The sequence below is a fragment of the Scyliorhinus canicula genome, chromosome 16, assembly GCF_902713615.1.
Source record: "Scyliorhinus canicula chromosome 16, sScyCan1.1, whole genome shotgun sequence".
Taxonomy (NCBI): domain Eukaryota; kingdom Metazoa; phylum Chordata; class Chondrichthyes; order Carcharhiniformes; family Scyliorhinidae; genus Scyliorhinus; species Scyliorhinus canicula.
In genome coordinates, this window is record NC_052161.1 from 13,825,780 (window position 1) to 13,847,687 (window position 21,908).

The 21,908-nt window shown below is 50.8% G+C and overlaps 1 protein-coding gene across 2 annotated transcripts in view; it reads left to right on the top strand.

Annotated features, from left to right (window-relative positions):
* Nucleotides 1-21,908, top strand: part of cfap58 (cilia and flagella associated protein 58) — a 257,337-nt gene that overhangs the window by 16,088 nt on the left and 219,341 nt on the right. The window contains exons 1-2 of one of the 2 annotated variants that reach the window (XM_038773431.1): nucleotides 239-319; nucleotides 12,021-12,177. In XM_038773431.1, the coding sequence (XP_038629359.1) occupies nucleotides 12,031-12,177 (147 nt within the window). In that variant the 5' untranslated portion in view covers nucleotides 239-319; nucleotides 12,021-12,030. Of the gene's footprint in view, nucleotides 1-238; nucleotides 320-12,020; nucleotides 12,178-21,908 lie in introns of those variants that run through there. The other variant, XM_038773430.1, reaches the window with a different exon arrangement.

Sequence of the window (21,908 nt, forward strand, 5' to 3'; positions counted from 1 at the left end):
TTCCTGTAAAATTACTGACGTGATGCCTTCAATTATCCAGTCCTGTGTGTTGCCTCAGAGCCCTGACTGTTGGCTGACAACCAGACTACGGCGGGCAAGTTTGGTTTTCGTAGATGTTTATAGTTTATCTATATTAGCCATTCTGTGATTTTTCTCTCAAGAAACTGCACTGTCAAGGTTGGACTGCAAAGCATGATGAATGAAAAATGTCAATTTGTCACTGTTCAGTCATGTGTCTGTGCAAAACCAGAGAACGAGGAAGCTAAAAAGTGAAAGAGGCCACAGATGCTGACTCATACAGGTCAAATAGAGGCTGCAGGTTATAACAGATTTTATGGTTATGAAAATGGGACTAAGTATATATTATGTGCCCTAATATATTGCAGTTTGTTTCAGTTCATGCTTGCTTTATTATGAAATAATTTGATAAATTGCCTCTGTTAAGTTCCTTGTATAAAAATAGTGAGAAAGGGAAGATGGAGACTTTAGTGCTTGCTTGCAGAAAATAAAGGACAAGCTGAATGTAGAAACTATAGATTTGAAGATGAACTCTTAACAGTAATGTGAATCTCAGAACCTTTGGGAAAAACATGAGACGCTTGAATTGCCTCGCAGCTAGAATTCCTTCGCCGCCTCATCTCTAGCGTTGAGTGCACCAGGATATTTAAGTGCGGAAAAGCTGGATGATTTTAACTCACTTTGAAGCCTGAACAGGAGAAATAATTCAATTTAAAACAGCTACTGATAACTGCAAGGCTTGTGTGCCAAAGTGCCGAGGCGCTGTCCGAGTCTGAAAGCTGGTAACCTCAGAATTTAAAGGTACGTGAGAAAGGGAGAGAGGACAACCAGCAAATCATTGTCAGTGTTGGAGAATGCGAGGTGAATGGCATCTTTTTAAAAGCGTGAAGTGGAGAAGATGAAAAGAAGCCTTGGATACTGGAGGAAACGAAGGAAGACTCAAATACCTGCAACTGGAATGCAAAGGAATAATTTAGAATTCAAATGCACTGGTTCAAAGTTTTGCTTTTCAGAGAACCCTGACGTAGGGGGCCTCACGGTAGCATGGTGGTTAGCATCAATGCTTCACAGCTCCAGGGTCCCAGGTTCGATTCCCGGCTGGGTCGCTGTCTGTGTGGAGTCTGCACGTCCTCCCCGTGTGTGCGTGGGTTTCCTCCGGGTGCTCCGGTTTCCTCCCACAATCCAAAAGATGTGCGGGTTAGGTGGATTGGCCATGCTAAATTGCCCGTAGTGTAAGGTTAATGGGGGGATTGTTGGGTTACGGGTATACGGGTTACGTGGGTTTAAGTAGGGTGATCATTGCTCGGCACAACATCGAGGGCCGAAGGGCCTGTTCTGTGCTGTACTGTTCTATGTCTACTGTTCTATGTCTATGTACGTACTTACAGCTCAAATGCAAATCTACAGATAGGGTAAGGAGGTGGTAATGATAATGCATGTGCTTGGATAGTTGTCATCAGCTTTGCTTCTTACATTACCACCCTTGGAGAGAGACAGTAAATTTATCAACACCGATAAAATCATTTGATAAAACCGTAATAAAACGCGGGTTAGGCCTCAGCTGTAATATTAGGTGGGATTCCCCCCCCCCCCCTCGATACTGCAAAAAGGATCTCAGAACCTCATTCAGTGTCTAAGTAAAGCACGTGTAATAGCACTGAATAACATCAGAAGCCTGTAGCATTGTATAGTGACCAAATGCCCAGACTCAAATATCCCATTCTTTCTTCCCTCACTAATCTATAGAAGGTTGTTGCAAAGGCGTATTGAGTATCCTCTGCAATTGCCCGTGTTCTTGCAGTTTAATGCACCACTATCCCTTAGTGCTCTTAGTGTTCAATCAACGTACAGCAGCCATCACTTAATGCTTGAGCTACTTAGTTGAAATGTTCCTCCATCACAGCTCAAGATTAAGGACAGCTTAATGTTCTCAGCACAAAAGCAACAGCTCCCCATAATTATTTTAAATTGAGTTCTCACTCAAATTGTGTCTCTAAATGGTGTAAGTTCATGCTTGTAAGTTCTGACAGCTTTGAGCCATGTTAAAAGCATCATGGAACTCTGAAAGCCAAACATAGCTTTTCGTAGAATCATCGGATGGCATAGCATGGAAGGAGGCCATTCAGCCCATTGTGTCTGTACTGGTTGTGTGAAAACCATTCAATCAGTTCCATTCCCCTGCTCCTTCCCTATAGCCCTGTAACTCTCTCCCCTCCATGTCCAACTCCATGCTGAAAGTCATTAATGAACCTGCTAGCAGCACTATATCCTGGCAGTGCATTTCAAATCTAAGCCTGTCACTACGTACTTTCTTTCCTCCCTCATATTGCCTCTGATTCTCCACCTTCAAAATGTGTCCTCTGGTTACCGACCCTCCTGCCACTGGAAACAGTTTCCCCATATTTACTCTATCCGAAATCGTACATTTTTCAGCACCTATCAAATCTCCTCCCCACCCTCTAACGAGGACAAGCCCAGGTTTTCCAGTCGCTCCACATAACTGAAGTTCTTTATCTCTGCCGCTATTCCAGTCAATCTCTTCTGCATCCTCTCTGAAGCCTTGAAGTTCTTCTTCAAGTGCGGTGCACAGAATTGAACACAGTGGGCAGGACTTTCCAGAACTTCCAATCCTGTCAAAGGTCCCCCCCCGGGGTTGTGTTCAATTCTGTGCACCGAACTGCAAAAAGGAACTCAGAACCTCATTCAGTGTCTGAGGTCTGAGATGCATTCTCCACATCAGCTGGGAGGTCAGATTTACTAATATCAGTGTCCATGATGGAGCAAAGAGCACCAGCTTCGAGGCCATGATCATCTGAAACCAACTCCGCTGGGCCGGTTATGTGCTTACGTTGTCAGAGTCCCGACTGCCAAAGCAAATCTTCTTCACCCTGCTCGAAGAAGGCTTCTGAACAAGAGGAGGTCAAAAGAAGCACTTCAAAGGCACCATGAAGGTTTACCTCAAGAAATGCAACATAGACGTTGAGAACAAGGAGACCCTTGCTCGAAGAAACCTACCTGGAGGAACACTAGCGCCGGCTCTAGGGTTGCTGGCGCCCCGGGCAAGCTGAACTTCGGCGCCCTTGGGGGGGGGGGCCGGGGCCGGGGGGGGGGGCCGGGGGGGGGGGGCCGGGGCCGGGGGGGGGCGGGGGGGGGGGGGGTCGGGGGGGGGGCGGGGTCGGGGGGGGCGGGGTTGGGGGGGGGCGGGGTCGGGGGGTCGGGGGGGCGGGCGGGGGGCGGGGGCGGGGGGGGGGCGGGTGGCGGGGCCGAGGAGGGGCGGACCCGAGGGGGGGCGGGGCCGAGGAGGGGCGGACACGCGGGGGGGCGGGCGGACGCGGGGGGCGGGCGGACCCGAGGGCGGGGCGGGGGGGCGGACCTGAGGGGGGCGGACCCGAGGGGGGCGGTGGGGGACCGAGCTGGGGGGGGGGACCGAGCTGGGGGGGGGGACCGAGCTGGGGGGGCGGACCGAGCTGGGGGGGCGGACCGAGCCGGGGGGCCGCCCCGGGGGCGGGCGGCCACCGCGCATGCGCTGGTTGGCACCGGCCCAACTGCGCATGCGCGGGACCTGAGTCTCTGGCGCCCCCGAGCACATGGCGCCCCGGGCGACAGCCCGAGTTGCCGGTGCCTTGAGCCGGCCCTGTGGAGGAACCTCCTTATTGAAGGGACACAATTCGTCAAGAACACCTGACAGCAAGAGGAGGCCCTTTAAAGGAGCTTGAGAAAGGAATACCAGCAATCTAAAGGCCAAGTACCGATCCCACCTGCCGGCTGCCAAGTGTGCGGTCGAAGATGCGGATCTAGGATCATGTTCATCAGCCATGCACCGAACCCATGACCAGTAACACGGAGTTTCTTAGCTGGACAATCACACTCATTACTGAGTGATGACCGAAGAAGATAATTCCCTTTTGAATGCTTCAATTGAACCTGTCTCCATTACAATCTCAGGCACAGCATTCCAGATCCTAACCACTTGCAATGTGAAAATGTTTTCCCCAGCCCAATTTTGCTTCTTTTACGAATTACGTAAAACCTGTTCCCTCTCATTCTCTACCCTTCCATGAGTAGGAACAGTTTTTCCCTGTCTACCCTGTCCAGTCCCCTCGCCATTTTGAATACCTCTATCAAGTCTCCTCTCTGCCTTCTTTTCTCTAAGGAAAACAGACCTAACATCTCCAAGCTATCATCATAACTGAGAGTCCCTCATCATTCTTGTGAATTTTTCTGCAATCTCTCTGATATTCTTTCTGAAGTGCGCTGCCCAGACTAGATGCAGCACTCCAGTTGAGCTCAAGTGAGTGCCTTGTACAAGTTCAATACCACCTCCTTGCTTTTGTACTCTATGCCCTATTCATAAATTCCAGACTGCTTTCTCAACTGCTCTCTCGTCCTACCACCTTCAATGACCTATGCACAAAAACACTGAGATCCTTTTGCCCATCCACCTCCTTTAGAGTTGTACTCTTAACACTGCCTTTCCATGTTCTTCCTACCATTGAATTTCATCTATCGCCCATTCTACCCACCTGTCTATGTCATTTTGAAGTTCTACAATATCCTCCTCACAGTTCACAATGCTTCCATATTTTGTGTCATCTGCAACTTTTGAAATCATGACATATGCATCAAAAAAGGTCATTAATATAAATCAGGAAAAGCAAGGGTTCCAAACACTGACGTCTGAGGAACTCCACTACCAATCTGCCTCTAGCCTAAAAAATATCCATTAACCACGACTCTCTGTTTCCTGTCGTTCAGCCAAATCCCTTTTATTCCGTGAGCTGTAACTTTGCTCACAAGTCTGTTGTGTGACAATATATCAAATTCCCTTTGGAAGTCCATGTACATCACATTAATAGCAGTGCTATCAACAGCTCTTCAAAAAAGTCTCTAGAAATTTAGTGAAACATGATTTTAACTTAAGAAATCCATGTTGGCTTTCCTTAATTAACCCTCATTTGTCCATGTGTCTGTTCATTTTTATCCCAAATGATTCTTTCTTGAAATTTCCCCACCACTGAAGTTAAACCTCAGATTCCTGGGCTTATCTGTACCCCCTTTCTTGAATAGTGCAGTAACATTTTCAAATTCTCTAGTCCTCCTGAATCTAAGAAAGACTGAAAAAATATGGCCAATATCTCGCCCACTAACACTCGATCTATTTGGCCCACCTTATTTCCAAAAAGCATGGGAGGATCCTCCGTTTTCGATGCCGGAATCGCGAAATGCGATTGGGCGGAGAATAGGTTCCGACGCCGAAATTGTAGTGGCCGCCGCTTTGAAGGCAAATTGCGATTCTCTGTCAATGCATACCGGAACACACGTACAGTAAACATCATTTGCATAACATTAGCAGGTCTGACCTGGTATTCTCCGGGGCCTCCACGGTTCTCCTCCTCCATTGGCCCGAGTTTCCGATGGCGCAATTCACTTCTTTTAAAAATCGTGAAACCGGCGTTGTGGCTGCTGAGGGAGAGAGAGGGGTTATGCAAAGTGTCCAACATTGCCATACCTTGCTGACAGTTGTGCCGCTGGCTGGGGGACTGCTGCCAGGGCCAGTGGGGAGTAGCGGGGAATAGTCAGGAGGTGGGCTGTGGGGTCGGGGTGGATGGGCACGGAACACCATTGCTGCAACTGGCAAGGCAGCCATGCAGCTGCGCAGACAGCCCACTGCGAACTAAGGACCATGTGGCATATAGGTGCTCCCCAGGCCACCCCCCTAGGTGCCCTCTGGCCCCAGCTGAACCCGTCACTGTCTGGGCGCCCTCCAGTACAACCATTGCCATCTTGTTGGTTGGGATGAGTGTGTGTGGGGAGTGTAATGTGTATATGCGGCTTCAGCTTGTCAGCCTCCCGAGTGTCAATTCAGGGACCCGGCGAATCCTGCACCGTTTCTCATTGGAATCGATTGTGTTCCACGTGGCGCTGGTGCTAGCCCTTTCACAGTAGCGGATCGGTCCAGGTGTGACGCCAGTTTTGTTGTCATGGAAATCCACAATTACTGCATTGGCGGCAACACAGTCTCAGAAATGGAGAAACCCACCCTCTGTCTCTTTCCACATTGAACTGGAAACATACTGCAGGAGAAACGTTTCTATATTTGGATAATTAAACACCCCGTAATAAGTATTCTACAGTTTTTGCACTTTTCCATAATTTCCTTGCAAATTTATTCCTCTACATCTTTCCCACTAGTTAGTGGCCTATAAGATTGCACCAAGCAATGTAATTGCATCTTTTTTGTTCCTTAGCCCCCGCCAAATAGATTCAGTCCTTGATGCACAATCAATGGACATGAACCGTAGATAAAGTCTGAACGATAGGCTTTAATACACAAGAAGTGGACCCGGTAGCAGACGTACAGAAGAGTGGCAGACTGCCGGGGAACACGGGTTCTTATACCCCGCCTCATAGGCGGAGCTACCTACCTCTCAGCCAATCGGCTGAGAGGCACATGACATACCTGGACTAATGGGCAGCGAGTCCTCCGCACCAATGGCAGCTCACACTTCCAGGTACCGTAATACCCCTAGTCATACTACCACAGTCCTTTACTCTTTTCAAAAATCTCTTCAATACTGAAATGTTTTCCTTAATCAATGCCACAATTCCTCCCCCTTTTTCTTCCTTTTCCATCTTTGGTGCACACCTTTGTATCCAAGTAAATTTAAGACCGAGTCCAGCCCTTCTTTGAGCCAGGTCTCTGTTATAGCCATATCTCCACATGGCAATCTGCACCTGTAACTTACCAGTCTTATTTACCACACTCCGTACATTTACATACATGCACAGTAATCCCGATTTGGAATATTTTATTTTCTCCTTCTCTCTGACCCCAGCTATTAACCTACTGTTGTCTCCTCTACTTATCTCTCCCAGTATTCTGTGCACTTCGGTGTTCCTCTCAATACCATTTCCTCGTTCCCACGCATCTGCCAAATTCGTTCCAGGTCTCCAGCATCAGCAGCATTTTGCTTTGGTTTTCTTTTGGTTATTCATTTATGGGATGTGGGCATCGCTGGCTAAGCCAGCATTTATTATCCATCTCTAATTGCCCTTGAGAAGGTGGTGGAGAGCTGCCTTCCTGAACCGCTGCAGTCCAAGTGGTGTCGGTACACCTACAGTACCATTCAATTCGATGGTAGCGATCATGGGTTTGGAGGCTGCTGTCTAAGGAGCCTTGGAGAGTTATTGCAGTGCATCTTTAGATGGTTAGACTGCTGCCACCGTGTGTCGGTGATGGAGGGATTGAATGTCTGTGGATGGGGTGCCAGTGAATGGGGCTGCTTTTTCCTGGATGGTGCCCAGCTTCCTGAGTGCTGACAGAGAAAGTGAAGAGTATTCCATCACATTTCTGACTAGTAACTAGATGGTGGACAGGCTTTGAGAGTCTCTGAACGGCACTTATTGCTACAATATTTATATGGCTAGCCCAGTTCAGTTTCTGATCAAAAGTAACCTCCCCAAGATGTTGACATGGGGAATTCAGTGATGGGAAGCCATTGAATGTTAAAGGACGATGGTTAGATTCTTTCTTGTTTGAGATGGCCATTGCCTGGCACTTGTGTAACGCAAATGTTACTTGCAACTTGTTAATCCAAACCTGGGTATTATCCAAGTATTACTGCATTTGGATATTGACTGCTTCAGTATCTGAGGAGTTGTGAATGGTTTTGAACGTTGTGCAATCATTATCCAACCTCTGTACCTCTGACCTAATGATGGAAGAAAGGTCATTGATGAAGCAACTGGGTATGGTTGGGACACTACCCTGAGGAACTCCTGCAGTAATGCTCTGGAACTGAGATGATTGACCTCCAACAAGCGAAACCATCCACCTTTGTGCTAGGTCTGACTTCAACCAGCTGAGTGTTTCCCCCCTGATTCCCATTGTCTCCAGTTTTGCTCGGGTGCCTTGATGCTATACTCTGTTAAATACTGCCTTGATGTCAAGGGCAATTACTCTCACCTCAGTATTTTAGCCTATTTGTCCATGTTTGAACCAAGTCATGAAATCAAGAGCTGAGTGATCTTGGCAGAACCCAAACTGCGCATCAGTGAGAGGTTATTGCTCAGCAGGTGCTGCTTGATAGCGCTGTTGATGACCCTTCTGTCACTTTACTGATGATTTAGAGTAGACTGTTGGGGCAGTAATTGGCTGGGTTGGATTTGTCCTGCCTTTTGTTGCTGGACATACCTGGGCAATTTTCCAAGTCGCCGGGTAGATCCCAGTGTTGTAGCTGTACTGAAACAGCTTGGCTCAGGTCACAGCAAGTTCTGGAACCCAAGTGTTCATCACTATTGCCAGAATATTGTCAGAATATAGCCTTTGCAGTATCCAGCGCCTTCAGCTGTTTCTTGATATCAGCTGGAATGAATCAAATTGACTGAAGACTGATTCTGATGCCAGGGATCTCTGTAGGAGGCCAAGATAGATCATCCAGCCCTTCTGGCTGAAGATTGCTGCAAATGTATTCTGTGCACCTCGGTGTGCTGGGCTCTTCCATCATTGAGGATGGAAGCCGCCACGCTGGGTTCCTGACCGTTGAGACCACACGTCAACCGCACGGTCGGGAACTCGGTGCATCGGGGGCGGAGCACCGGGAGATGTCCCGAGGCCGACCCAAAGGCATGTGGCGAGCGCCATGATGATGCCATTTTTGAGGGGGCGGAGCGTGTGCAACCTGCGTAAAACAGGCATTGCCCCCGATTCGGTGGTAAAAATGGATTCTCTGCCCGATTGCCGATTATGAAATCGGCTTCGGGAAATGGAGAACCCAGCCCTAAGTATTCCCACTGGAACTGCATCGCATGCAATACGTTGCTTGAACAAAAGTCGGAGATGCAAATAGACCAGCACTCTGCCCACGTGAATTGACTGCAATTCCCAACCCAGCTGCCGTGGGATCATTTGAGGCCGGAATTCGCGTTAAAGAGTCTGACAAGCTGTAGCTGCTTAGAAACACTCCACTTGCCACATACTCTCATTCCAACCAAGTAGGTAGCTCAGAGAGGACCTTCCCCCCTCCTCCCGCCACGTGATTTTGGGAGTCTGAAGTAGGCCGACTGTTGGATGCCATTAAGGAGAGAGAGAGAGAGACTCAAGCCCCCCCCCCCCCTCCTGAACAGCGCCTAGGGGGGGATGGCAGAGGTAGTCACTGCTGCCAGCATCACCAGGATGGGCACCGATGCCAGGAGAAAATGAATGACCATAAAAGTTCAGGGTGACTGTCACCTTGATGACCACCAGGAGTGGGTGTGCTCCTCCATACTCCCACTGTGCCAGGTGTGCCACTACCTGTCGCAGGGCTGCTCAGTCTCTCTCGTTAGCCAGAGTCAGCGTGGCACAGGTGCCAGGCCGCTCCGCGAAGGACCGGTGCTGATGGTATATCCGTGCCGTGACGTGGCACCTCCTTCGCACCTCCTCCTCAGCCTGTTGAACGGCTGGCAGTTGAGCCTCACTGGCTGGCTCTCTGAGCATTTATAGGATACAGTGAGCAGGCAGCAATGTGAACAGCTAAGGGCCTGGAAGTTGCACCAAAGGGGTGCGTTTCAAACACATACTGCAGCAATGGTAGCCACTCCAATCCCGAGGTGTACACCCTGAGTGCACGGATGTGGCACCAAGTTGTTCCCCGTTACTCCCTGGGGTCCAGGCTACCACCGCCCCAGCAAGCCCGATAAGTTCAGAAAGGGTTCTTACCTTCTCGCTCTCCTTCAACAGCCATGGTGCCCTGGGCCCGCTCGTAAATACTTACACCAAATCACGCCCGCGTGACCCCAGCCTGAGATGGATGGGGTTTGTGGAGGTGTGGAGCATGCAGTGTCCAACCCACTTATGATATTCAAATCCATGCAAATGATGGATTTGCACGGGCCGCCAGCGGAGGACTGGACCGTCGCGTCGGAATCGGTGCCAGGCGCAAATGCCAATTTTTGCTTCAACTAGCATTCTCCGCCTGATCGCGATTCTCAGTGCCGGTGGCGGACAGCGGAGAATTCAGCCCATATTCATCTCCTCCCTGAGGAGGAGCAGATTTGTCTTACTGCAGCTGGACAGGACCTTGGTAAGATTGAACCTGGAAAACTGTGTGCAGTATTTGACTCCTTCCCTATAAGTGCCATAAAGGGAATGGAGTGAAGGTTCACTATACTGAATCCCAGGATGGCAGGAGTTGTCATATGAGTAGAGATTGGGTTGACTAGGCCTGTGTTGACTGGAGTGTGAAAGAATAGGAAGGGATCTCATTGAAACGTATGGAATTGTGACAGTGCGGACAGACTGGATGGAGGGGTGATGTTCCCCCAGCTGAGGGGGTCGAGAACATAGAATTTACAGTGCAGAAGGAGGCCATTCGGCCCATCATGTCTGCACCGGCTCTTGGAAAGAGCACCCTACCCAAGCCCAAACCTCCACCCTATCCCCATAACCCAGTAACCCCAACCAACACTAAGGGAAATTTTGGACACTAAGGACAATTTAGCATGGCCAATCCACCTAACCTGCACATCTTTGGACTGTGGGAGGAAACCGGAGGAAACCCATGCACACACGGAGAGAACGTACCAACTCCATACAGACAGTGACCCAAGCCGGGAATCGAACCTGGGACCCTGGAGCTGTAAAGCAATTGTGCTAACCACCATGCTACCGTGCTGCCTGAGGTCACAGTTTCAGGATATGGGGCAAGCCATTTTGGACAGCAAAGAGGAGAAATCTCTTCACTCAGAATGCCACGGAGGCCACGTTATTGAATATATTTAACAATGAAATAAACAGATTTCTTGGGCATGATTTAACTAAATGAGAACAAAGTTCCATCGCGAGCGTGTTTGCCGCGTGTTTCCCGGAGCTTGCAGTGCCGAGAAACACAATGCTATAAAATGACACCTGGATTAGATAGGGGGCCTCAGCAGGGAGCGCGCGGCAGAGGCCACACATATCCCCTGTGCACTGAGGACTAATATGCTCACCGCAACTCTTCAGTGTAGCGAGAGATTGAAACGCCATTTTTAAATGGCGTCCTGATCTCTGGAGCCCCCGAAACCCCCCCCCCCCCCCCACCTCCCGCAAGCCCCAACACACTATGGGAGCACAGTAAGAAGTCTTACAACACCAAGTTAAAGTCCAACAGGTTTGTTTCAAATCACTAGCTTTCGGAGCACTGCTCCTTCCTCAGGTGAATGCCCACCATTCACCTGAGGAAGGAGCAGTGCTCTGAAAACTAGTGATTCAGAACAAACCTGTTGGACTTTAACTGGTGTTGTAAGACTTCTTACTGTGCTCACCCCAGTCCAACGCCGGCATCTCCACACTATGGGAGGTCACCCCAGCTCAATTGCCACTGCGCACAAGATGTCAGCTTGGCACCTTGACAGTGCCAAATTGGCACCCTGGCAGTGCCAGGCTGCCACTCATGTGGCACTGCCAGGTTGCCAGTGCCAGGATGCCCAGGTGGAACCTGCAGTGCCAGGGTACCACCGTCCCCAAAGGGCATGCACCTTGGGGGCTCCGATCTCTTGCGAGACCCCCATGAGTGCCGTCCCGTATGGTCCCCATTTGTGGAGACCAGTACTGAATGGGCTTGCTCGAGGTCTCTGAAGCAAAGGGGATCGATTCCAACCTCTCAGGTACCTTGGGAAACTGCATATTAAAATTAGACTAGCTACCTCAGATTTGCCAAAAAGTGATCCCATAATGAGTGGGATTTACATCGCAACATTTTGTTATCAATCTCTACTCATATGACAACTCCTGCCATCCTGGGATTCAGTACAGTGAACATCGCGTTAGAACTTGCGTGATGTTACGAGCGGGTTAGATCGCATTCCTTGACTCTGAAGGCATCAAGGGGTATGGGGAGAGAGCAGGAGGAATGTGTTGAGATAAGGATCATGTTGAATGGTGGAGCAGGTTCGAGGGGCTGAATGGTCTACCCCCAGCTCCTACTTTCCATGTTTCTATCAGAAATGCAATGAAATCCTTTGTGTTTTGCGTTATACAGTGTTAATGATATGCTGAAAATCCAGGAGCAGCTGACCAAAGATAGAGATGAACTATTGAAAGAGGTGGTCACCTTGCGTGATAAAGTGACAGAGTTGTCAACCAATGAGCAAGAGTTTGAGCGTCTGAAGGATGAGGCTGATCAGAACATGGCCCAGGTTGGTAATGGACTGCTTTCGACAGATGATATTTTATGTCGCTTTAGTTCTTTTGTTTCAACCTGCCAGCAATGATACTTCTCCAATTGAGATTCAGTTGTTCCTACGTTTACCCTCTGACGGGAGAAAATACAGGAATTTTATTACTTGGTAGCATTTCGGATGTGATTATAGAGCTCTTAAAATGTATTTTACCTAAATCCTTTGATTCTCTATGGAAGAGGGCGGAAGAGAGACCTGTACAAGGCTTGACGACGAGCGATCTAGTGAACACGAGTACTCGGCGAGGGGAGCGCTGAGGACAGGGGGAGCACAGGGGAATGCCAGAATAGACTGTGGAACACTGGGAGAAGCTGGGGGATGCTGGGAAAAGTGGGGGGACATCGGAAAAAGTGGGGGATGCTGGGAGACACGTGGGAACGCAAGGGGAAGCGGGGGCAAAGAACTCCAATGGAAGCAGGGATAAACTGAAGGCGCCAGGAGAAGCGGGGCATCACTAGAGGAAGGTGGGCAACTCTGTGAGCAGCGATCACTGGAGGAAGGTGGGCAACTCTGTGAGCAGTGGGGGAATGCTGGGAGAAGTGGGAGAACGCTGGGAGAAGGGAGAGAACACCGGGAGATGCGGAAAGACTCTGGGCAATGTGGGCGAACTCCAGGAGAAGTATGGGAATACCGGGGGGGAGATGCTGGGGGAACTCCAGGGGAAGGGGGCAATGGAACTCCGAGGGCAGTGGGAGAAATCTGGGGAAAGGGGGGAGAACTCTGGGGTAAGTGGGGGAACTGTGGGGGGAAGCTGGGGAACTGGGGGGGGGAAGCGGTGGAACTCTGGGGAAAGCGGGGGAACTCTGGGGGAAGCGGGGGAAGTCTGGGGAAAGTGGGGGAACTGTGGGGAAAGCTGGGGAACTCTGGGGGAAGCTGGGGAACTCTGGGGGAAGCAGGGGAACTCTGGGGAAAGCGGGGGAACTTTGGGGGAATCTGGGGAACTGGGGGGGAAGCGGTGGAACTCTGGGGAAAGTGGGGGACCTCTGGGGAAAGTGGGGGAACTCTGGGGAAAGCGGGGGAACTCTGGGGGAAGGGGGGAACTCTGGGGAAAGTGGGGGGAACTCTGGGGAAAGCGGGGGGGGGAACTCTGGGGAAAGTGGGGGACCTCTGGGGAAAGTGGGGGAACTCTGGGGGAAGCTGGGAACTGGGGGGGAAGCGGGCGAACTGGGAGGGAAGCTGGGGAACTGGGAGGGAAGCTTGGGAACTGTGGGGGAAGCGGGAGAACTGGGGGGGAAGCTGGGGGGAAGCTGGGGAACTGGGAGGGAAGCTGGGGAACTGGGAGGGAAGCTGGGGAACTGGGTAAAGCTGGGGAACTGGGTAAAGCTGGGGAACTGGGGGGAAGTGGTGGAACTCTGGGAAAAGCGGGGGGATCTCGGGGGGAAGCGGGGGAACTGTGAGGGGAAGCGGTGGAACTCTAGGGAAAGTGGGGGGATCTCTGGGGGAAGCTGGGGAACTGGGGGGGAAGCTAGGGAACTGGGGGGAAGCTGGGGAACTGTGGGGGGAAGCTGGGGAATTGGGGGGGAAGCTGGGGAACTAGGGTGGAAGCTGGGGAACTGGGAGTGAAGCTGGGGAACTGTGGGGGAAGCGGGATATCTCTGGGGAAAGCGCCGGATCTCTAGGGGAAGCGTGGGAATGCCGGGAGAACTGGGCGATCTCCGAGCTAGTGGAGGAAACTCGGTGGGAAGCGGGGGAACTCTGGGGTAAAGCGGGGCACTCTGGGAGAAGCTGGGGAAAACTGGGGGAAGGGTGGATTCTGTGGAAAGTGGGGGAACTCTGGGGGAAGCTGGAGCTGCGGGCAGAAGGGCAGAAAGCCAGGAGAAGGCCGGAACACTGGGAGAAGCGGCGGAATCCGGGTTTACCAGGGACCTCTGGGAGAAGTGGGGAATGCCGGGAGAAGCAGGGTGTGGTAACCTGATACCACAAAGTAGGTAGTTCAATGCATTGTTTAAAAGTAGGAACATTTTTTTTTATAAATAATTTTTATTGAAATTTTTACAAAATATAAACATCTTAACTTTGTTAACATACAACCGCGGTAACCCCCCATGAACAGTACCCCCCCAGCTTCAAGAGCAAGAGAAAAAGAAAGAAGAGAAAAACAAAAGAGAAAAAAAAAGAGAGAGAGATAGCACCCTCCACAAACCCATGTGCACAGTTCTCCCTCCCCCCCATCCTTACCCCCCCTCCCCCCCCCCCCCCCCCCCCCTCCCCGGGTTGCTGCTGCTGTCGGCCTATTTCCCTACCGTTCCGCCAAGAAGTCCTGAAAAGGCTGCCACCGCCTGAAAAACCCTTGTACTGATCCCCTCAGGTATATCAATAAATAACAAAGTTTTGCCGCCGAGGACATGGGTTCGCTCCTGACCTTGAGTCATTGTCCGTTTGCACATTCTCCCCATGTCTGTGTGGGTCTCTCCCCCCAACCAGGCAGCACGGTAGCATTGTGGATAGCACAATTGCTTCACAGCTCCAGGGTCCCAGGTTCAATTCTGGCTTGGGTCACAGTCTGTGCGGAGTCTGCACATCCTCCCCGTGTGTGCGTGGGTTTCCTCCGGGTGCTCGGGTTTCCTCCCACAGTCCAAAGATGTGCAGGTTAGGTGGATTGGCCATGATAAATTGCCCTTAGTGTCCAAAATTGCCCTTAGTGTTGGGTGGGGTTACTGGGTTATGGGGATAGGGTGGAGTTGTTGACCTTCGGTAGGGTGCTCTTTCCAAGAGCCGATGCAGACTCGATGGGCCGAATGGCCTCCTTCTGCACTGTAAATTCTATGATAAAATCTATGATATGCAGTGTAGGTGGATTGGCCATGCAAAATTTCCCCTTAATTGGAAAAAAATAATTGGGTACTCTAAAGTAGAAAAAGTTTAAGAATGACAAGAACTCAACTGAACAACAGTAACAGTGATAACAGGAGCTTTAGTAAAACAAGTCTTGCCTACAGGTCACCATCCTGTACTCTGAAAACCCCACCAAAACCTGCACAAAATATCCGGGAGGAATGGGGGAGTTCTGGGAGGAGTGGTAGAACTCTGGCCAGGAGTGGGAGAATGTCATGGAAAGTTGGAGAATGCTGGGAGAAGTCAGGGAACACTAGGAGAATCAGAGGAACTCTAGGGGAAGTGAGGAAACTCCAGGAAAAGGGGGGAAACTCTGGGAAAGTGGGGCAACTCCCGAAAAAGCAAGTGAATTCTGGGAGAAGTGGGGGAAAGCCGGAGGAATGCTGGGAGAAGCCTGGGAGCTAAGGGGATACCGGGGAGCTCTGTGGGAAGTGGGGAAACTCTGGCAGAAGTGCGGGAATTTTGCGAGAAGTGGAGGAATGCTGGGGGGAAGCGGGGTGTGCTAACTTGAGACCACAACATAGAAAGTCAAATGCGTTGTTTCAAAGACGGCACTTCTTTACATTGTGGTGAATGTGATTCACACTATATATAGTTGCCAATATCACTCCATGTATATATGTTCGTTATCTACCCATTGTAAGTGCAGTTGCACTATCTGACCACCAGGGTGGAGTCGCTCTGGGAGTATGCGAGAGTTGTACTGGGCTCCTCCCTTGGCTCCGCCCAGGACTCCTCCCCCTGGGACCGATGTATAAAGATCAGTGCCTTAGAGCCAGCCTGAAGTTCAACGACGAATAGGCTGGCTCTATTGTAAGTGTATTAAAGCCTCTGTTCAGATCCAACTACACGTGTTCGCTGAATTGATGGTTCCATCATACATAACCCGTAACTGAGCAATAACTCAGTAATAACCACGAAAACAGGAACACTGGTAATCTTGCTTGCTGGTCACCTTCTTACCTTCTTGCAGACTGAAATGCCCACCAAAGCCCACAGCTGGGATTCTCCGAGCCTGCACCGGGTCGGAGAATCGGCGGTGACGCGGGAAATTCCTGCCACGCCGCTCTGAAGCGGGGACGTGATTCTCCGGCAATCGGAGAATAGGCGCCAATTGCGCCCGCGAGGTTGACGCAGCGCTGGTCGGGGGCCGCTGAAAGAGACCCCCGCGACCATTCCCTGCGGTCGAATTCCCGCCGAGTTCCGGCAAGTCCCGCCGGCGTGGTTCGAACCTGGTGCCACCCGGCGGGAGCTCGGACCCACGGCCACGGTGGCCGTCCTGGTGGGGGGTGGGGGGGATCTGACTCCGGGGTGCCTCCACGTGCTCAGGTTTGCGATCGGGGGCTACTGATCGGCGAGCGATGCAATCTGGAGGGGGCCTATCTCCTTCTACGCGGGCGCACTGTAGGTCTCCACCATGTTGCCTGACGCCAGCACAGAGACGGCCACCACACGCATGCATCGGCGCGGAGACGGCCATTGCGGCATGCGATGGCGCCGGAGCTGCGTGGGGCACTCCGCGCCATGCTCGCCCCCTGAGGACCGCTGAATCGCTGGGCCAGCAGGCCCGTTGACGTCGGCATACACCACTCCGGTGTTTACGTTGGCATCAACACCCTCAATAGATGGTAGTGAAACAATTACATAGGAGAAAGGCTTAGAAGAACACTGTATTCAATATGACGCTCTGTAAAACGGGAGACTGCCTGGAGAAGCAGGGGAATGCTGGGAGGAGTAGGGGTATGCTGGAAGGAGGGGGAATTCTTGGAGGAGTAGGGGAATGCTGGGAGGAGGGGGAATTCTGGGAGGAGTAGGGGAATGCTGGGAGGAGGGGGAATTCTGGGAGGAGTAGGGGAATGCTGGGAGGAGGGGGAATTCTGGGAATAGGGGAACGGTGGGTGGAATCGGGGAATGCTGGGAGGGGGAATGCTGAGAGTAGCGGGGGAATGCTGGGAGGAATAGGGGAATGCTGGGAGGAGCAGGGGAAAGCTGGGAGGATTCTGGGAATGCTGGGAGGAGGGGAATTCTGGCAGGAGAAGGGGAATAGTGGGTGGAGTAGAGGAATGCAGGGAGGAGTGGGGGCATGCTGGAAGGAGCAGGTGAATGCTGGGAGGAGGGGGAATGCTGGGAGGAGTGGGGTAATGCTGGGAGGAGCCTGGGAATGCTGGGAGGAGGGGGAATTCTGGGAGGAGCGGGGTAGTGCTGGGAGGAGCAGGGGAATGTCAGCAGAATTGGAGGAGAAGTTCAAGAAGGCCGGGAAAAGCGGGGAAATGCCAGGGGAAGTGCGAGAAGGCTGGGAAAAGTGGGGGATTGCTGGGAGAAGCAGGCGAATGCCAGGAGGTGTTGGGGGAATTCCAAGGGAAGCGGGGCCCCCAGCGGGAGCTGGGGAACTTCCGTAGAAATGGGGAAACTATGGAAAAAGTCATGATGTGGAGATGCCGGTGTTGGACTGGGGTGAGCACAGTAAGAAGTCTTACAACACCAGGTTAAAGTCCAACAGTTTTGTTTCGAATCACTAGCTTTCGGAGAACTGCTCCTTCCTCAGGTGAATGAAGAGGTGTGTTCCAGAAACATATATATCGACAAAGTCAATGATGCAAGGCGATACTTTGAATGAGAGTCTTTGCAGGTAATTAAGTCTTTACAGTTCCAGATGGAGCAACTGGAGTGAGGGATAATCACAGGTTAAAGAGGTGGGAATTGTCTCAAGCCAGGACAGTTGGTAGGATTTTGCAAGCCCAGGCCAGATGGTGGGAGGTGAATGTCATGCGACATGAATCCAAGGTCCCGGCTGAGGCCGTACTCATGTGTGCGGAACCTGGCTATAAATTTCTGCTCGGTGATTCTGCGTTTTCGCGCGTCCTGAAGGCCGCCTTGGCGAACGCTTACCCAAAGATCGGAGGCTGAATGCCCTTGACTGCTGAGGTGTTTCCCGGGATTATTCCTGCCTGGCGATTGTCGCGCGATATCCATTTGTCCGTTGTTGCAGTGACTGCACGGTGTCGCCAATGTACCACGCTTTAGGACATCCTTTCTTGCAGCGTATGAGGTCGACAACGTTGGCCGAGTCGCACGAGTAAGTACCGCATACCTAGTAGGTGGTGTTCTCACGTATAATAGTGGTGTGCATGTCGATGATCTGGCACGTCTTGCAGAGGTTGCCATGGCAGGGTTGTGTGGTGTCGTGGGTGCTGTTCTGAAGGCTGGGTAATTTGCTGCAAACAATGGTTTGTTTGAGGTTGCGCGGTTGTTTGAAGGCAAGCAGTTGGGCTGAGGGGATGACCTTGGCAAGATGTTCGTCTTCATCGACGACGTGTTGCAGGCCGCGAAGAAGATGTCATAGTTTCTCCGCTCCGGGGAAGTATTGGACGGTCCAGACTTCCCCACATCTTGTCAAGGTCTTCCCCACACCCCCACTACTTGCCTTCAAACAACCGCGCAACCTCAAACAAACCATTGTTTGCAGCAAATTACCCAGCCTTCAAAACAGCATCACAACACTACACAACCCTGCCATGGCAATCTCTGCAAGACGTGCCAGATGATCGACATGGGCGCCACCATTACACGTGAGAACACCACCCACCAGGTACGTGGTACATACTCGTGCGTTTCAGCCAATGTTGTCTGCCTCATACGCTGCAGGATAGGATGTCCCAAAGCGTGGTACATTGGCGCGACCATGCAGACGCTGCAACAACGGATGAATGGACATCGTGCGACAATCGCCAGGCAGGAATGTTTCCTTCCAGTTGGGGAAAACTTCAGCAGTCAAGGGCATTCAGCCTCTGATCTTCGGGTAAGCGTTCTCTTCAGGAAGCGCGACAACGCAGAATCGCCGAGCAGAAACCTATAGCCAAGTTCCACACGCATGAGTATGGCCTCAACCGGGACCTTGGATTCATGTCGCATTACATTCATCCCCCACCATCTGGCCTGGGCTTGCGAAATCCTACCAACTGTCCTGGCTTGAGACAATTCCCACCTCTTTAACCTGTGATTATCCCTCTCTCCAGTTGCTCTGTCTGGACCTGTAAATATTTAATGACCTGCAAAGACTCGCATTCAAAGTATCGTATTGTATCTTTGACTCTGTCTACATATGTTTCTGGAACCCACCTCTTCATTCACCTGAGGAAGGAGCTGTGCTCCGAAAGATAGTGATTCAAAACAAACCAGTTGGACTTTAACCTGGTGTTGTAAGAGTTCTTACTATGGAAAAAGTGAGAGATCTCTGGGTGATTTGGGGGAAGTAGCGGATCGTCGGACAAAGCGACAGAACTCTGGAGAATTGGGGAACTCCGGGATAAGCGGGGAAGGTATGGGGGATGTGAGAGAACTCTGAGGGGAATGACGGGGAAGCAGGGGAATGCTGAGAATAGTGCGGAACTCAGCGGGAAGCACGGAAGTGATGGGGATGCGGGGAATGCTGGGAGAAGTGGGGCAATGCTGGGAGAACATGGAGGTGTCAGGAAAAACAACAGAAGCTGGGGGAAGGGGCCAGAGTTGTGCCAAAGCGCAGGGAACCTGACCAGGTAACTGGAGTTGGGGGCAAGTGGCCAGGACTATGGGAAAACAGGATGAGCGGGCGTCCAGGTGCTCCAGCGCCTCTGTCTTTATCATTATATTCTCGCAGTTGCCAGTGGTTGCTGCTTCTCCATCGCAGTCTGGTTCTCTCCTATGTTTGTTGCTGATAGGCTCAATACGAGTATCTGCAGAAACCTTCAGGCACTCTGTGTGCCACATAGAGGGACTTCACAGGCTGCAGGTTGGACAATCCTCTTCTAGATGGTAGCCATTGTGGGTTTGGAAGGTACTGGCAAAAGATTCTTGGTGATTGCATCTTGTAGATGAAGTCAGGAGCTGAATGCTCCTGGCAGAATGCAAGGTGAGTGTCCGTGAACATCTGATGGAAGTAAAATCTAAAGTTTTATGTGAAGCCCTTCATTTGGATGGTGATGAAGGTTCTGACCTACTACAATAATTGAATGAAATCTACAAGAAAGATGGTGGGCGGAATTCTCTGTTCCCCACCGATCGTCGGGCCGGCGTCTCAAAGCAACGCACTCTTTCCCCTCCGCTGCCCCGCAAGATCAAGCCGCCACGTCTTGCAGGGCAGCGGAGGGGAAGATGGCAACCGTGCATGTGCAGGTTTGAGCCGTCAGCTGTCGTGACGTCAGCTGCGCATGCGCGGGTTGGAGCCGCTCAACCTGCGCATGCGCAGCTGACGTCATGTAGGCGCCGCCGTTGCGTCATTCTCGGCGCGCCGGCGGCCGAGAGTTACGGAGCGCCGCTCCTAGCCCCCCGGGTGGGGGTGAATAAGGTGAGAGGAGCGGCCTCCGAGGCCGTCGTGAAACTCGGCCGAGTTCACGACGGCCTTCCCGATTTATCGCGGGAGTGGAGAATTCCGCCCGATCTGTTAAATGCCTTTGAGGCACTGTCAGAATTTCATAGCTTTTGGAAAACAAGTGGTGTGTTAAGACTCACCGTCAACTGTTTCTAACTGGCGTTCGGCTCACAGAAGGAAATCCTGTTGGGTCAGGTGTCTGCTGAATAAAAAATTCCTTGGGAAACAGTCGCTTCCTTCAGTCCTCGTGGAACATATGAGACGTTGCACAGGAACACAGAGAATAAAATACTTAATGATTGCCAGATTTTTTAATGATCAAGATCGTGGAGTTCGGCGCCAATACAATGGAAGGATTGGAGACAGGCAGAATGAGGATGAAAGCAGCTTTAGAAAATCTGTCTAATATGGCAGAAGACATAATTGGACCAAAAATAACGGGTGAATGAAGTTCACCCCAAGGAACGGTTAGTCGGTGCTTGAGATGTGATTTGAATGATCAATATGCGATGACCGGCCCAAAGTGGAAGAGTCCTGAAAATGACACATGATTAAAGAGAGTTCTGAGAAAGGGGATGGGGGTAATCTGAACAAGTTTTTTTGGTTACAAGAAAGTTTAATAGTGTGATGAGTATGATGGTTGTCGTCTCATTTAACTGTGTGGTACTAGATGGTGCTTGAACTTCAACAGAATGTGGAACAGATTGGTTATAATATCTTCATTCAATAAGTAGCGAGGGTCGATGCAAGGTTAAGGAGTATAAAAGGACTCTTTGCTTTGGGCTTGATGATGACAATACGCTGAGGTCACTAGGGAGAGTTGTAGCTCCATGTGAAATAGCTGGAGTAAGGCAATTTGTCAGTATTGATGCAGTCTTTGCTGAGATATCTATGCTGTTGACTAAACGTATGAAAAGGACACAAATGAAACTCGACACAGAGCATGATAACGCAATTATTTTTGGAAAGTCAGATCATCTGGAGTTTACACAGTCAGGATGTGATTATACCCTCTTAACAAATCAAAGTGTACGACAAATATTACTGGCATCAGGCGATACGAATCAGAGAGAGGATTGTCTTAAAGTTACACAGACAGTTTGCTCACTCTATTGATCAAACATTAAGAACCCTGCTAAAAGGTGCAGGTGTAAACCTTGTCCACTTTGGCAGCAAGAATTGAAAAGCATTAGATAGCTAAATGGAAAGAGATTGCAGAACCCGATGGTATGGAGGGATTTGCGTGTCCTGGTCCATGAATTACAAAACGTTAGTATGCAGCTCTGGCAAGTGCCTCGGAAGACAAATGGAAAGTTGGCATTTATTGCAAGCGGAATAAAATATAAAAGTAAGGAGGGAGTTTTACTGCAGCTGTACAGGGCCTTGGTGAGAATTTTGCCAATGATGAATGCAGAGATGGATGTGAAAACATGAACATCATGGTCATAAATACTGCAACTGAAATTCCTTTCAGCAATGGACTTTGTGAAAGGAATCATGCGGTGAT